A 15142-nucleotide genomic window follows, 5' to 3' on the forward strand; every position below is an offset into this window, starting at 1 on the left:
GACCACCCAAAAAACAGCAGATGGGGCTGCCTTGGAACTGCATGCTGTGGCCCCTATCCACCACAGAGCTGGTCCAAATAGGAGGAGAAAAGATCCATGCCTATTTGAGCCGGCAAAAAGCCGGCTTTTCCGGCCCTGCTGCAGCCCCAAGCTGGCTTCTCAGTGCTCCGGTGGTGTGTGGCATGTAAACGCCACGTCCCCAGAGCATCATGAAGCCTGCCACATCTGGTTGGTGAGCGTGGTTTCTGGACAGCTTGGGGGGTGTGCAAACGCCCCACTCCCAAGCTGCTCATAAGGTGGCACAAAAGAGCAGTCTGTTTTCCCCCCTAGACTAAATTTCTCAGTTTTAGTATTCTCCATTGTTTTATTCTAGAAAACTTTAGCATGGTAAATAAATTTATAGTGTTCTTTTGGTAGTTTAAATAAATTTCATCTCGTATCTTCAGCTTCTTTGCCTTTAGTGACCCTGCTGCAATGCTTTAAGATTTTAACATAGTCTTCCCCAACAATGCATATGGCCCACAGCCAGCCCAACAAATGACCATGCTGGCAGTGGATTATGAGAATTTCCTTTGATAAATTAGTTGACATTAGAATTAATCTAATAAACTCATCCCTCCACATTTGCTGGGGTTAGGGGCAGAGGACTACCATGAATGCGGAAAAACCACAAATAACAACACCTCTCTAGGAATCTCTAGGTCCTCCAGTGCAACTCTGTGGTCAACATCTGCCAGACATTGACCAAAGAATTGTGCTGGAGGAGCTACAAATGCCTAGTGGAGTGTTCTATCTAGGAATCTCTAGGTTCTTCAGTGCAACTTTTGGTTTAAGGTGGAGGCCCAAGATATTTCTAGAGAGAACATATTAATAAAATCCACAAATAAGCAAATCTGCAAAAATCAAAGCCGTAAATGTGGAGGGTATATAATTCTGTAAAACAGGTTATTCATTGCCCTTCTCACAAACACCATGCTAGATATCCATTCTATTTTCATGTTTTTGCTATCCTCTTGCTTCCTTTCCCCCACCACAACATAGTAACATTTATCTTCTCTGTTGCTTTCATTATCCTCAAGCTTAGTTGCTCTTACTACTTTTCAATCTGATCTACTTTGGCAACCCACATGATCTTACAGGGGGCCCTTTGTATCCCCTGGGGGTTGGTTCCAGAACCCCCATATAGATACCAAAATCTATGGATGCTCAAGTCCCATTAAATACAATGGCATAGTAAAATGGTGTCCCTTATATAAAATGGTAAAATCAAGATTTGCTTTTTGGAATTCATATATTTTAAAACATTTTCAAGCCATGGATGGGATTTGTGGATATAGAGGGCTGGCTGTATTTATAGACACCTGTGAAGTCATTATGTCATTAACAGAATTACATGGGTTATTCAGCCAATCTGATGTAAAGGTAGTGAAGACAAATGAACCCAAGTGAAAGAGAAGAAAATGTCACAGAGGATAGCAATAGCACTGAAATGATGAATGCATACATCACTCAAATGATTGTTACAAAAATAATCTTGATTCTGGATTTTGGCTGACATAGTCCCAAAGTGCTGAAGCACACATTATGGACAGCAATTTTAGTGAATGTAATTTCGATAAACAAACAGTATACTTTAACTTGCATATATTTTAAGGCATAATGGCTGCTTGAAATGAATATGAATGGGTTAAAGACTGGTGACTAATAGCATAAAAAGTAGGCTTTGTGTGCTTTCGTTCTCATCATTATCTGTTCTAATTGTTTATTTTCTTTCTTTTAAGGAAAAGCCAACAGTGACCTAAATCCACTTGCTGATCACGACTAGTAGCTCAGTTGAATCAATAGAACTTTCATACTCTTGATTTAACAAGTTTTCATTGATTCAATTGGTTTTCTGTAATCAAGACTTCAAGTTGGATTGGGGCCAAAACACCCATTGTCTTTTGGGTGTATACTTATTACCAAATAATATTAATCAGTGAATGCACTGGTTAAACACATTATTCATATTACGTAGCAATCTGAACTAGTGTGTACAGCAGCAATCCCACATCTTGAGTTACTACCCTAATTAATGGTATTCCTTGCTTGGTGGGTTTGACTGAAATAAAGACCTGAGCAGGTACTAATTAAAATTATGCACTTTTGTGATAGACAGCTTGATACCAGATTACTTGCTTTGTCGTTTGGACTATCATCAACAGCACAAGTACCTACTCTTAATTGCCTGGTCTAATTTTCTTTTGCTTAGATTAATTTTATTGAAATATTACTGTTAACACTTTTTAAATATGTCATGTATATGGGTTTAGATGGCTAAGGAAGTAAACTATTAGTATTCCAGTGTGAGGAGTTTGTTGATTGCATTGTGCATGGAAGATGATATGGTAATCAGAATGCCACTCCCCTGTGGATACTTTTTGCCTGAGAGTGACACTGTAAAATGTAGCAAGATTTTACTTAGAGGAATGCATAAATCCATGCTGTTATCTTCAGCAAGTAAAAGTTGCTGCTGAGAAAAATAGTTACATAAACTGTGAATCTAATTAAATTTGATTTTTTTCTGTATTGCCCTCCATCTGGACTGGTTCACAAACCTGTTACACAATTAAAATGTCACCAAAAATTACACAATTAAAATATCATAACCAGATGATAAAACAGAGCCATCAGCAAGTTTTAAAAATATCTAAAACTTAGCTTGAGAGAATAAAATGACTTTTATCTATCACCTAAAAGATAGCAGTATTAAGAGGCAGGTTTCATAGAAAAGACTTCTCAGAAAATGGAGTCATTACCAGAAAAAAAAATTATTGATTTCACCCTTTTCATCTGTGACAAAGAGAGGCAGTCATGATGATATTTAGGGGTTCAGGCAACATGGTAAAGAAAATGATATTCCTTCAAATACCTGGCCCCACACTTTTAGTGTCCTGCAAGTCAATAATACGATTCTGAATTGGGCTTGGAAGCAGTCAGGGAACTATTGAAGTTCTTGTATTACCAGTGAGATATGATATGAATACACTAGACCCCTCAAATCTTGGCCTACTGTATTCTCTATGTATTCTCTAACATGTTATGTTATAGAAAAGGGGGGAAAGAGGGGGAGGAAAAGAGAAATGTGGCAGCATCTTTAAGGCTGACTGGTTTTTATTTTTGCATAAGTTTTCATAGATATAAACCATTTCTTTGGATGCAGTACCACATCACTGCCACATTTTTCTCCCTTCCCTTTCTGCTTTTTGTGCTGCAAGAGAATAATGTGACTACTTCTTTGAAAACCATCACAATGTTATGTTGTAATATAGTTTTCTATAACCGATTTAGAAAATTATGAGGCATGGCCGCTGATGGCTTCTGTATAAGCTGGCCAGTTGAATTTTCAGAAGTTCTAGTGCAAATTTTAAGAGTTATCCAATCAGTTAAACCAAAAAACCTGTCCAGAATATTTAGTCCAAGAGAACTGTTAACTGATAAACCAGACGTAGCTAGTACAGTGGACCCTTGTTATACGCTGGGGTTTGGTTCCAAGATCCCCCGTGTATAACAAAATCCGTGTATGCTCAAGTCTCATTAAATATAATGGCATAGCAAAATGGTGTCCCTTATAAAAAATGGAAAATCAAGGTAAATTTATACTGTTTTGGGACATTTTCAAACCGTGTATGCTTGAATCTGTGTATAAAAAATCCGTGTATAAGAAGGGCCGACTGTAGAGGAGATACTAAGATATTTGAGTTTCCTAGTGACAAAGCCCTAACATGCAGGCTTGATCCTTCATAAGGAGTATTATAATTCAGTAAGAACAGTTTGAATGCCACATCCCTGGGCCAGAGCATCTTTAACTTGTCAGGACTGAGTTCCCATTTCTGGCCCTCACCTGGCTGAATATCAATTGCAGGCACTGGTTTCACTTTATGCCTGCAGTTTCACCTTAGCCAGGTTCATAAACTACAGGGCAGTTCATGAGTTGGTTAAGAGTTTAATGGAGTTGGATTGTCCTAATGCTAGCCCACTACTCTAGTCTTTGCTTCTGTTATAGTTATGTCAGAAATGTTACTGTGAGAATAAACCCATGCATATAAGCAAACCTCTCCTGTTCTGGTTAAAATGTATACCCTTGTTTTCCTAAAGAAACAATTGCATGCCCCATGCAGCATGGCCAATAGTAGACTGGACATATGGTTGTCTTGTTGCACCAGTTACTAACAAGGCTTTGGTCTGAAGAGTGTTCTACTCATAATTCTCTTTTTTAAAAAAATCCTTCAGTGTTCCCTGCCTAATTTGTTTCTTTTCTATTTTTCAGAAATACTTAAGCATTACTTTCCCATTGATGTTGTCCTGTTTTATAGTTTTATTTCTTTTTTTATAATTCTTCTGTCTTCACTGATCTTTTTTCTCTCCCTCCCCTCTTTGGAATTTCATAAGAAGATCCTATTTATGCACAGAAGAAAGGTATTATTAAATGGGCAAGAAAGGCTTTCATTTAATTTGGTGTGCTATGACTTTTTCAAGTGCTAATGCTCAGGAACCTCTTGACTTTCCTTGTTATAGCTCCCAGAGTGATTCTCCCCTTTATCCACGCCTGCTGCTCCTACTTAGCATTGCTCCTTAGCGTTGTCTCACGTAGCAATATACATTTCTTCAGGAGATGATTGACCTAGAGTCAGGAGGAACAATACATTGGTTCTAGAAGGTATATAATGGCAGTAGATCTTTCTTTATAGTGAGGTTTATCTCATTCTCATGTAAATAGGGGTGAGTGAGGAATGTGCCAGTTAAAGGTCCAAAATGATATGTGACAGGTTCTGAATCCTTCTTCCTACACACAGAGAGAGTCTACTTTCAGCAACCCCTGCCATGTATTTTCCTATTCTAATTCAACAGACTGACAGATCTCGTGTTTTAGGTCTGGCACTTCATTGTTAAGCCTCAGCACTGAATGCTATGAAGGCTTGGTTAAGGATATACTTTTAAAATATTAGAGTCATAATTTGGCATGGGCTAGGATACTATTATATTTGTTTCCAGGGATCAACTATTTAAATAAAAAGATTTTATCTAACTGCCCTGGCTCAGTGCTGGGGAATCCTGGGAAATGTATGTTAGCCGCCTTGGGTCCCACTTTGGGAGAAAGACACGATAAAAATTAAATAAATAAAAAAAATAATAACTAGTTTATTGTGGCTCCAGAGCTCTCTGACAGAGAAGGCTAAACGTCTCACAAAACTACAGTCCCCAGAATTCCCTAGTGCTGAGCCAGGGCAGTTAAAGCAGTCTCAAACTGGATTCCTGCTGCAATATGTTTGGACTCTAGTTGATTTTTTAAAAAAGCTGCAGTAGTTTTATAGGGCCCAGAAGCCCTTTGGGTGCTATGTTGCATAATCTTTAACAGCACACTTTGAATATTTATGTAACTTTGCCCTTGGTGAAACATCACTTGCGCCACTGTCTGACATATATAACTGCATTGTGTTAAAGATCAGAGACTGCATTGTGCTATTGCACTTGATTGGATCACAAAGCAATACAAACCCTGGCAATGTGCCACATCTGGGATATAGCTTTGCCAAAACAGAACCATATAGGACCATATATATTGAACAACACTTCAGTTGTCAGATTAGTGTGTATATATTTTTACATAAAATAAATTTTATAAATATATCAATATGCCATATGTGGCACCCTATTGGCCTTTCTCAAAGGGGGAACTAGAAAGAGAGCAGCATTGTGTGCCAGTGATAGAAGGTACTCTGAGCACCATCCAGCAGTGGCACTTTGCTTTCTTCTGCAACAGTATTCCCAGGTAGAGCATGGGTGTATCTTCATGTACCTCCCTCCCAAAATGTATTTATAATATCATTTGGGCTTGGTGGACACCCAGCTTAAGTAGCTAGAGCTTCAAGAGGAAAATATCACAGTGATATCATCCCATGTGAAGTCGAAGACTTTCATGGCTGGCATCCATAATTTTTGGTGGGCTTTTCTGGAAGAGTTTATTCCTGATGTTTCAGAAGCATATGTGTGATCCTTGGTTGATACCCTGACAAAGGGTCACACTGTGTGTGTGTGTGTGTGTGTGTGTGTGTGTGTGTGTGTATCCCACTCACTTCTATGCCAGCATTTTCTGAAGATGCCAGCCACAGATGCTGGTGAAACATCAGGAATAAACTCTTCCAGAACATGGCCACATAACTCGAAAAACAAAAACAAAAAACTATAAATATCATCCCAGGCATAATATTTTTTATTTATTTTTAGTGTTTCTATTACAATTAAGGATTAAATAGAATTAATCAATACTTATCTGGGTGGCTTTCTCTTCTATGGGTCAATGGCCCTTGAATAGAAAAAATAATTCTCCATTCCTAGTATGTGGATAATATATTTCTCCTTAGATCCTCCCACAGAATCAGAATAGATGAGTTATCAGGTCTTCTTATGTTTTATGAATGAGACTTTTTCCTCTCCATATTTTTAAGCATCTGCCTTGTTGGCTTTCACTGCTCCCTACATGAGAGAAGGTTCTGAGAAGCATAAAAGCCAATTGGTGCTATCTTTCTCACTGTATTTATATTGGGAAAGGGGCTATTTAGAATCCTGTGATCACTCTTCTTTTGCTCTAATATCAAACATATACCAAACATTTGGGAGACCTTTATTTAAGGATATAGGCTTTCATTTAAAATTAATTATTAAGAGGACATTTAGTAAGAGGACAACTATTAAGAGATGAACTGACATTTTAATATGCTCAGGCATATATGTCAACATTTTTTAACATAACCTAGTGTGTTTATGTAAGTTGTGATCATTTCAGTTTATTTTTATTATATCAGTAAAATATAATATTACTGTAGGAAATGTCTAAAAGCTGTCTCCTGGAGTTTTGTATCTCCACCATGATCCTGCTCTTAGAATATGTTTGCTCCAAAAATGCAGTTTTATTAAGCTGGAGTTAAATAGTACAGAATTTTATGGAAATGTTTGCATTAATCTGTATTCATTAAATCCAATGAAAGCTTCTAAAATGTGGGTGACCCACTTTCTTACCTAGATATTCACCAGTCTTATATCCAAAGTTTTGTTATAGCATACTTTTTTGTTGCAAGTCTGATTTCTCCAATCTACTGCCTTTCAGATGTGTTGGACCCCAAATCCCAACATCCATCCACCAGAATTTGGGAGGTTTAGTCCCAAACAGCTAGAGGCACATGGTTAGGAAGAGAACCAGCATGTTTGAGTATTGAACTAGGACTCTGGAAACCAGGGTTTGAGTCCCTGATCAGCTATGCAAACCTACTGGGCAAGTCACTCTCTCTGCCTCACTCTTTCTGTCTCAAACGAAGGCAAAGGCAAACCCCATCTAAACAAAACAAGAAAACCCAGTGATAGGGTGCATTAGAGTCCACATAAGTTTGAAAAATGTCACACAATGACAATAAACAAGGTTGGGAAGGCTGATCAAAGTTAAAAGCATCCATTGTGAGATCAGTTTTATATCAAGAAAATGACCCGTATTCTTTAAGTAGGTCTAATAAAGCACCTATTTTTATATTTGTAAATACTATTTGTATATTTCAGACACTTCTGGTTATGTTTTTAAAAATATATTTTAGGGATGCCACCAGTCAAATTGTGTCTAACCTAATTAAGACACCTCTCTTAAACCCCCCCCCCATCTATACTGACCACTTCAACATTTATTTCCTCAGTCAATATTTTTTAATTAATATTGTAATTAAAACTTAATATATATAGGCCTAATATGTATAATATATTAGGCCTATAATATATATAAAGGTCCCAACAGGAGTAGAGCCATGGAATCGGTGGGATTTACCCATATGTTGACTCACCAATCAACATTTGACTGAATTGGGTTACTCTAGTTGGGGGTAAACAATGGGTCACCAGCCACAGTTTTCTTCTCATTCTTCATATCCTGAAAATATAGTCTTTGTGGTCTTTTGTGACATTGAGGGTCTAAGTCATTTTGTTAATCCAAGCAGAGTAGGAACATTGGTTCACTTTTAAATTAGTAAATTAGCACTAATGTAAATTCAACTGTTCTGCTCTAGCTAAATTACAATTGGATTCAGGCCTTTAAAATGTCATCTAAATCAGTTCTTTGATATTAATCAACATCCCCCTCTTTTCTTTCTCAGGCTGCATATACATTGCCCATCTAGAAAGATTGTATGTTTTTCTTCCTTCTTTTTAATACACGTTTCCCCAAGTAATATTGTATCTGGGCTTTTTTCTTCCTTAATAACATTGCAGATTTATTTTTGTTACTGGGGAAATTCAATCTTTTGGCATTGAATGAAAAAGAACTTCCATATTACCCATTATTATATTAATATAAACGGTTACAGTTACTCTCAGAATGGAAAAAGAAACTAGAAACTGACAAAGAAAAGAAACATAGTTGTGAGCTTTTATTGTGGTCTTCCCTCTTCTCTTCCCCCCCCCCTCCGGCCCATTATATTGGTGGTATTATGCAAATAATATTTTACTGTTTCTAGTCATTCTCTACCCTCATTAGTTCTTGGCTCATGCAGATGTTTATTTGGAAGAGATTCTCATTTGTATCTTATTTTCCCCCGTAAATGTTTTTTTTTAATACAAACATTTTCCCTTCTCTTTTAATATGCCTTGGAGCAACTCCACTAAAACTTTAACTTTCTTATTTATTTTGATAGGGTTCTCTGGCCAGATTTTTCTGTGTTTTAATTGATATGATCAGAAGCTAGTTCACATCCCCCAGATAGATAGATAGATAGATAGATAGATAGATAGATATCAGGAGAGCTAATTTCTCCTGGCATGCCCTGAGTTGATACTAAGAAATTTTTTTCTGTATTTAATCATCACAAGATTACCATTATACTCATGTTCCATTGTGATTGCACTTTAAAAAATTGTTTTCATTCCTTTATGACAGCGGTGGGCAAAGTCACCCTTGGGATCCCAAAATACAGCCCATTAAATCCCCAGAAGTTCTTCAAAGCTTGATTTTGGGGTTATGTTTGTCTCCAAAATGTCTGGAATCTTCTAATCCCACCTGAAAGGGGAGCAGTTTGCTCCTCTGAACTCTCCCACCTCCTCAACTAAAAGAAGAAGGAAAATGGCCAAAATACTGGCCAGAGGTGACATCATGTAACTTCGGATGCACTGAAATGCAGTGCTGAGTTGTGTCAGGTGGATGCCATGTTTTCAGTTGCCCCCCCCCCCCCCCAGCTTTATGAATGTTTTCATTTCTGCATTTGTTTGAAGAAAGCTGAATTTTATGTTGAGTGTAGAGTCAATGGTTTCCATTCTAAAGCAGCCCACTTGTTTTCTGTCCTGGGTACAGGGAAGAAACAAAGTGCTACCTATTCATATCAGACTTTTCAAACCTATATGGTTACAGGATTATAGCTCATACCTCATTTGGTAATCCGAGTGAACTGAAAAATAATATGGATTGGGTAGTCATTTGAAATCAGTGCCAGGCATGCTACAAAACCTACTCTGAGCCAGTTTTAATGACTGTGGGCCCAAACAGACAGGCCAAACTAAAGCTGCTTTGGGTCACTTTGGAAGTGTGCTGTTTAAATTATGCATGTGTCCTAAGAGGCCAGAAGCCACACCAAAGCCATGATCCAGTCCTAAGGACTGGAGTGCAACTTTGACGCAGCTTCTGGCCTCTTAAGATGCGAGTGTCATTTAAACAGCATACTTCCAAAGTGACCTAAAGCAGCTTTATTTTGGCCTGTCTGTTCGGACCCTTAATCACCCTTTTCATTCATTTTTAACTGACCACTATGAACTTTATATGTTTATTTAGTTATGTACTAAGGCAAGCAGCATCCAAGTAGGTACCTCTCCATTTTTAAAGGGTTATATTCCTTTCCCAAGAAAAAGTGTGGTGTAGTAGGTCGTGCTCCTTTGTAAACCCACTTCATGAACTTGGGCATATCATGTTCTCTCTGCCTCAGAGGAAGGCAAAGGCAAACGCTCTCCAAACAAATCTTGCCAAGAAAATTCCATTAGAGCTTTGCCTTAGGGTTGCTGTAGGTCAGACATTATTTGAAGGCACATGACCACAGTTCCTTTCCCAGTACCACTCATAGCTTTCTGGTGCCATCAGTGGATGGTATGACTATCAATGTCTTATTTGCTTTATGGCAATGTATTATCTCCAGTATCAGAAGCACTATGTCTCTGTTCCAGGAAACTTAATCAAGTTTATTTCATTCATGTCCTGCTTGTGTGCCTGCCTTAGGAATCTAGTTGGCTACTTTGAAAACAGAATGCTGGATAGATTCAAAGAAAACATGATGCTCATTATGTTAAGAGCATGGTGTTGTGGCCTGAGTGTTTTTGATATTGTTGTGTGCCTTCAAGTAGTTTCCAACTTGGAGCGACCCTAAGGCCATGGGGTTTTCTGTGACTGAGAGGGTATGAGTTGCCTAAGGTCATCCAATGGGTTTTCATGGCTAAGCGGAAATTGGAACACTGGTCTCCAGAGTCATAGTCCTACACTCAAACCACTGCGCCACACTGGCTGTCCTGAGTGTTTTACTAGGAATCAAATCCTATGAACATTATGAGGGCATTTTGGTGTGTAACAATAATGAGGGTTTTCTTTTTAAAAAAATTCTAATTCAGTAATGGCAATGATTCCTTATAGAAGTAAATTTCTGTGTTCTGCTCTTATAATAGATTTTAACATAACAAGAACCATTGTGGGACTAAGACTCTTGGCAGGCCAGATTTCAGATTCCCATTCAGCCCTGGAAAACCATTGGTTGACCTTGGGGATGTTACGCTCAACCTCAAAGGAAGGCAGTTGCAAACTGTCTCCAAACAAATTATTCCCAAGAAAATCCTGTCATAAAATTGCCTTAAATTCACCAGAAGTTGGAAATTGTTTGAAGGCACCCAATAACAACATGAAATCTCAAGTTTTCCCCCTTATTTAGAATCCTTGCATTTATTCCAAAGTTTAATTTTGCTCTAAAAATTATAAAAACTAATTGTAAGCTGTACCGAAGTTTCCCCTTCTGTTGTGTGATATAGCATGTAGAATGCAATGTCTCTCCACAATCAAAGGCTGCAGGCACAGAGCAGCTAGCAGTTATATTTGACCAAAAATCAGTCCTTGCAATATGTCCTCTTCAGCTACAGTATCTCTATTAAGCTGAATTTGTTTGTGTGATTTAATTTGTTTCTACCTTTACAACTGTAGCCTTGTGATGTTATTCTGGCCACCCAAATTTGAGATGTAGTCATTGATGATTCATTGCAAATATATTTTCTGGTGGTTAAATAGCTCACCAATATATGAGGATAGGAGTTGGGTGTAAGCAGCTACATGGATTCTCAAATGTAGTGGGGGACATTTATGTAAAAAAGAATCATTGTTTGGTTGAGTGTATTTAATATAATGGTGTTGATGGGATATCAGCTGACCATGAACTGGTAAATACATAATCTTATCTCTGTGGAATACTGGTGCCACATATTAACTGTGGTGGCAGTGCCAAGGGCTTGACATGTGTATCCTCCCCGTCACATGGAGAGTTTCTGTGTCTGTGCATGTTTTTCAAAGCATGGCGTGGAAACCCTCCATTTGATTACATGAACTATATAGCAAGCTGTTTTAAAAATTACATCTGGCTACAAAGAATTACCATGAAGAATCAGTTTCTTACAAATAAAGGTTTTGATCTGTCAAAATGTACTTTAGTTTCACAGGTGTACGCCCCAGCAGCATTGGCTATGTGTCATTGTACCAACTCTGTAGGAGCTCAATATAATTTTTGCCCTAAAAGGAACAGAGAAGGGGGTGATTAAATATTTCAAATAGGCATAAAGAGAGGCGTTTTACTCAGAGCTACTTCATGTTTGCATGCTCTATAGTTCTATAAATCATTTCATTGCAGCAAATTCATATCACTCAAAAGGAAAAAAAGTATTCATTTTATAACATGTTAACTCCATACAGTTAAGAGTGTTTTTTAAATTTTTATTTCTTACCCAAAAAAAAGGCAGAAAATAATAACAAATGCAAACAAAAACAAGCTAAAATACAGTTCCTTAAAAACCAACTTCATAGATTCAAGGTCACATGGGATGTAAAAGGGCTACATTACATAAAAACAGGGATGGACTCAGAACACAGAGATACCTTCTTTGCATCAGTTCAATCATCAAAAGAGAATCATATTACAAAGGAAGACCCACTTCTGCTCCAGTGTTGTTGAGATAAGATATAAGTGGGACTATTGTTCTTCAAAAAGCAAAGGAGGATTCCGCCCCGCAACCTCTAGATTGATCAATGAGCTTTTTCATAAACCAAAAATTCCAAAATCAAGACCACCAATCAGTCATATTGACCTTTCCAGTTTTCCAAGTCCTGGCAATACCACAAAAATGCAATAATATTTTTATTGTGTAATGTCTTGTTTTCATTAATAAACACTGAAAACAATAAAAGTTCTGGCGAAGGGACAATTTTTTGATCAGTGATGTCTGAAATTAAGTTAACTGCTGAATGCCAAAATGCAAATACACTTGGACAATCGTACCACATGTGCAGGAAGGTACCTCTATTACTACACCTTCTCCAACAGCACGAGGTTTGGTTCTTAGTAATGCCTGCAAGTTGTAGTGGTGTGAGGTACTATATATGCACAACTATAAGAGTGGTTTCTTTCAGGGCTATAGAATTAGATTTATATGGGGGAGTGTTCCAGATTTTAAGCCACTCTGATTCTGTTATTGGAATGTTTAAATCCCTCCCACCCCACTTTGTGAATCAGCTCACAACTGAAAGTCTCGTGTAGCATCCACTTATATATTTTTGCCACTCTGCCTTTAATGCAAGTATCTTCGTTTATACACATGCATTCAAACAGAGTAAGTGAGTGAGGGAGTTCTTTCCTCCTAAGGAGTTTGATTCAATTAGGGCTCAAAGGGGGAAAGGGCCTTGATCAGACACTTTCTGGACCTGGGTCTACCATGTACAAATAGGTCTCTCACCATACCCCCCCTGCTGTACCATGGATGGAAACAAGTCCACCTATCAGGCTTCGCAAACGGGGTGAGAAAATAAAGAGTTGTATTGGTGAAGGGCTAGGAGCAAGAATGTACCTCCACTTTTTCCAGGCTATGAGAGTATGATACAAATGTAAATTATTAATTCTATGAATTACCTTCCCCAGTGAGGGTGAAAAAAAATGCACTGAGCTCTGCAAGGGAGGCCTTCAAAAATAAACTGGCTTATCTCAAAGCGCCATGTATCAAAATATTGCTTGGGAGGATAGAGAGGAATGGTCTGAAAAAAGAACAAACTTTTTGGCAATGCAGCCATCTTAAATAATGCTACTCGCCCCAACATGGAAAGGTGAAAGGGTTTCCACTGTTGTAGTTTCTTCTTCAGCCATTTTGTACGGGGTTTATAATTACATTTAAGGGTGTTTGAGAAGTCAATCGCCAACTGGATTTGCATTTCACACAGGCTAAGCACAAAAATAATTAGAGCTTAAATTCTTTTGTATTAAACGTGCATTTGATTAATTGTATGCATACAGTAAACAAACCTATATTCACTATCCATACAATGTTATGTGTTGATTTTTAAATGGTGACCAAAATGCCTGTGAAAGATTAAATGCTTTTAACCACAGATGTCACCTTCAGTTGAGAAATTAGGTTGTCAAAATATCGGAAATGTGATAAAAATTAGAATTGCAGAGTACTAAAAATTACAATTCTTTAAATCTTTTTTCCCCTTATAGGTGCCACAGCTGCAGCTCGAAAAGAAGTTATAAGGAACAAGATCCGGGCAATTGGCAAAATGGCTCGAGTATTTTCTGTGCTGAGGTATGACTTCTACATACTTTGTTGCTTTTTACAAGGTTGAGAAAACACTTATCTTGTACTTCATTCTTTCATGCTTTTAGATGCTTCTTATATATTAAGGCACTAATCCGTTGAAAGCATCCTCCTACCCCACAAAGTGTTTACTTATAGTTATCTGTTAGAAGCCTATTTTTGACCAACAGGATGTCCATTTTGATTTACTTTGAAGTAGTAATATTAGTCTTCAAATCCCTTGGAATCCCAGTCATGACCAAAATCTGTAAATTTGTGGGGCTAAAACATAGACCTGTTTTCAGTGAGAAAGTAGCAAGCAATGGGTACGTTACCTACCATTCCTACCCACTGCAAACCAGTCCCTACTCATACCGTAGCTGTTCCCTACAATACAACATATACACATCTCTGAATATGCTCTTAATATCATACTGGCCACATTCATTAAAAGGTAAATATACTAGATAGAGAATATCCTTATGACTATCTAAGATGTGATAACAATCTCTTAAGTTATGCTTTGAATGAAAATTCAGGCCTTGTACTGGCATTGTACTGGTGAAGGAACTAGACAAGATCCTAAAGTGTAAAGATATACAACTGAGCACTAAAGTCAGAATTGTCCAAGACATTGTATCACCCATCACCATGTACAAGTGTGAGAGCTGAACAGTAAAGAAAGCTGACAAAGAAAAACAACTCATTTGACATGTGGTGATAGAGAAAAGTGCGGAGGAGACCGTGGACAGCCAGAATGACGAAACAAATGGCTCCTTGACCAGATCAAGCCTGAACACTCCCTGGAAGCGTAACGAAAGATAACAAAACTGAGGTTGTTGTCCTTTGGCCATATCATGAGAAGGCATGGCTCATTAGAAAATGGTAAGGAAGGGAGAAGTCAACAGAATGAGAGGAAGACCACACACCAGATAGATGGAACCATCAGGGTGGTCATGGGCCTGTATTTGCAGGATCTAAGAAGAGCAGTGAAGGATAGGGGGTCTTGGAGAAGTCTCATCGACAGGGTGAGAGTGGTCTTGAGGGCAGTTAACAACAACAACAAACTGCCATTTTGATCAGGAAATTTATTTTCTTTCCAGTGCAGATATAAAAGTGAAGCACATGCTTTTGCCATGGTCCAGCTTGTATGTTTCTCACATCTTTCTAAATTCTTGGTCCATTTTAGTGAGGGAAGGACAAAGTAGTCTGTGTTTATCCTGCATTTTTATAAGTAGAAAGACATCCAAAGCAGCTCACACCAATAAAC

At 37.9% G+C, this 15142-nt stretch overlaps 1 protein-coding gene across 5 annotated transcripts in view; it reads left to right on the top strand.

Annotated features, from left to right (window-relative positions):
- PPP3CA (protein phosphatase 3 catalytic subunit alpha) overlaps positions 1–15142 on the top strand; it is a 226921-nt gene that overhangs the window by 198862 nt on the left and 12917 nt on the right. For 2 of the 5 annotated variants that reach the window (XM_089526057.1, XM_089526060.1), the window contains exons 11-12: positions 4432–4458; positions 13797–13881. In XM_089526057.1, coding sequence (XP_089382183.1) covers positions 4432–4458; positions 13797–13881 — 112 coding nt within the window. The remainder of the gene's footprint in view (positions 1–4431; positions 4459–13796; positions 13882–15142) is intronic. The other 3 variants (XM_089526059.1, XM_089526061.1, XM_089526058.1) reach the window with 2 other exon arrangements.

Source organism: Sceloporus occidentalis, unplaced genomic scaffold (assembly GCF_023333645.1).
Source record: "Sceloporus occidentalis isolate IW3139 unplaced genomic scaffold, rSceOcc1.0.p SCAF_5, whole genome shotgun sequence".
In the NCBI taxonomy this organism is placed as follows: Eukaryota; Metazoa; Chordata; class Lepidosauria; order Squamata; family Phrynosomatidae; genus Sceloporus; species Sceloporus occidentalis.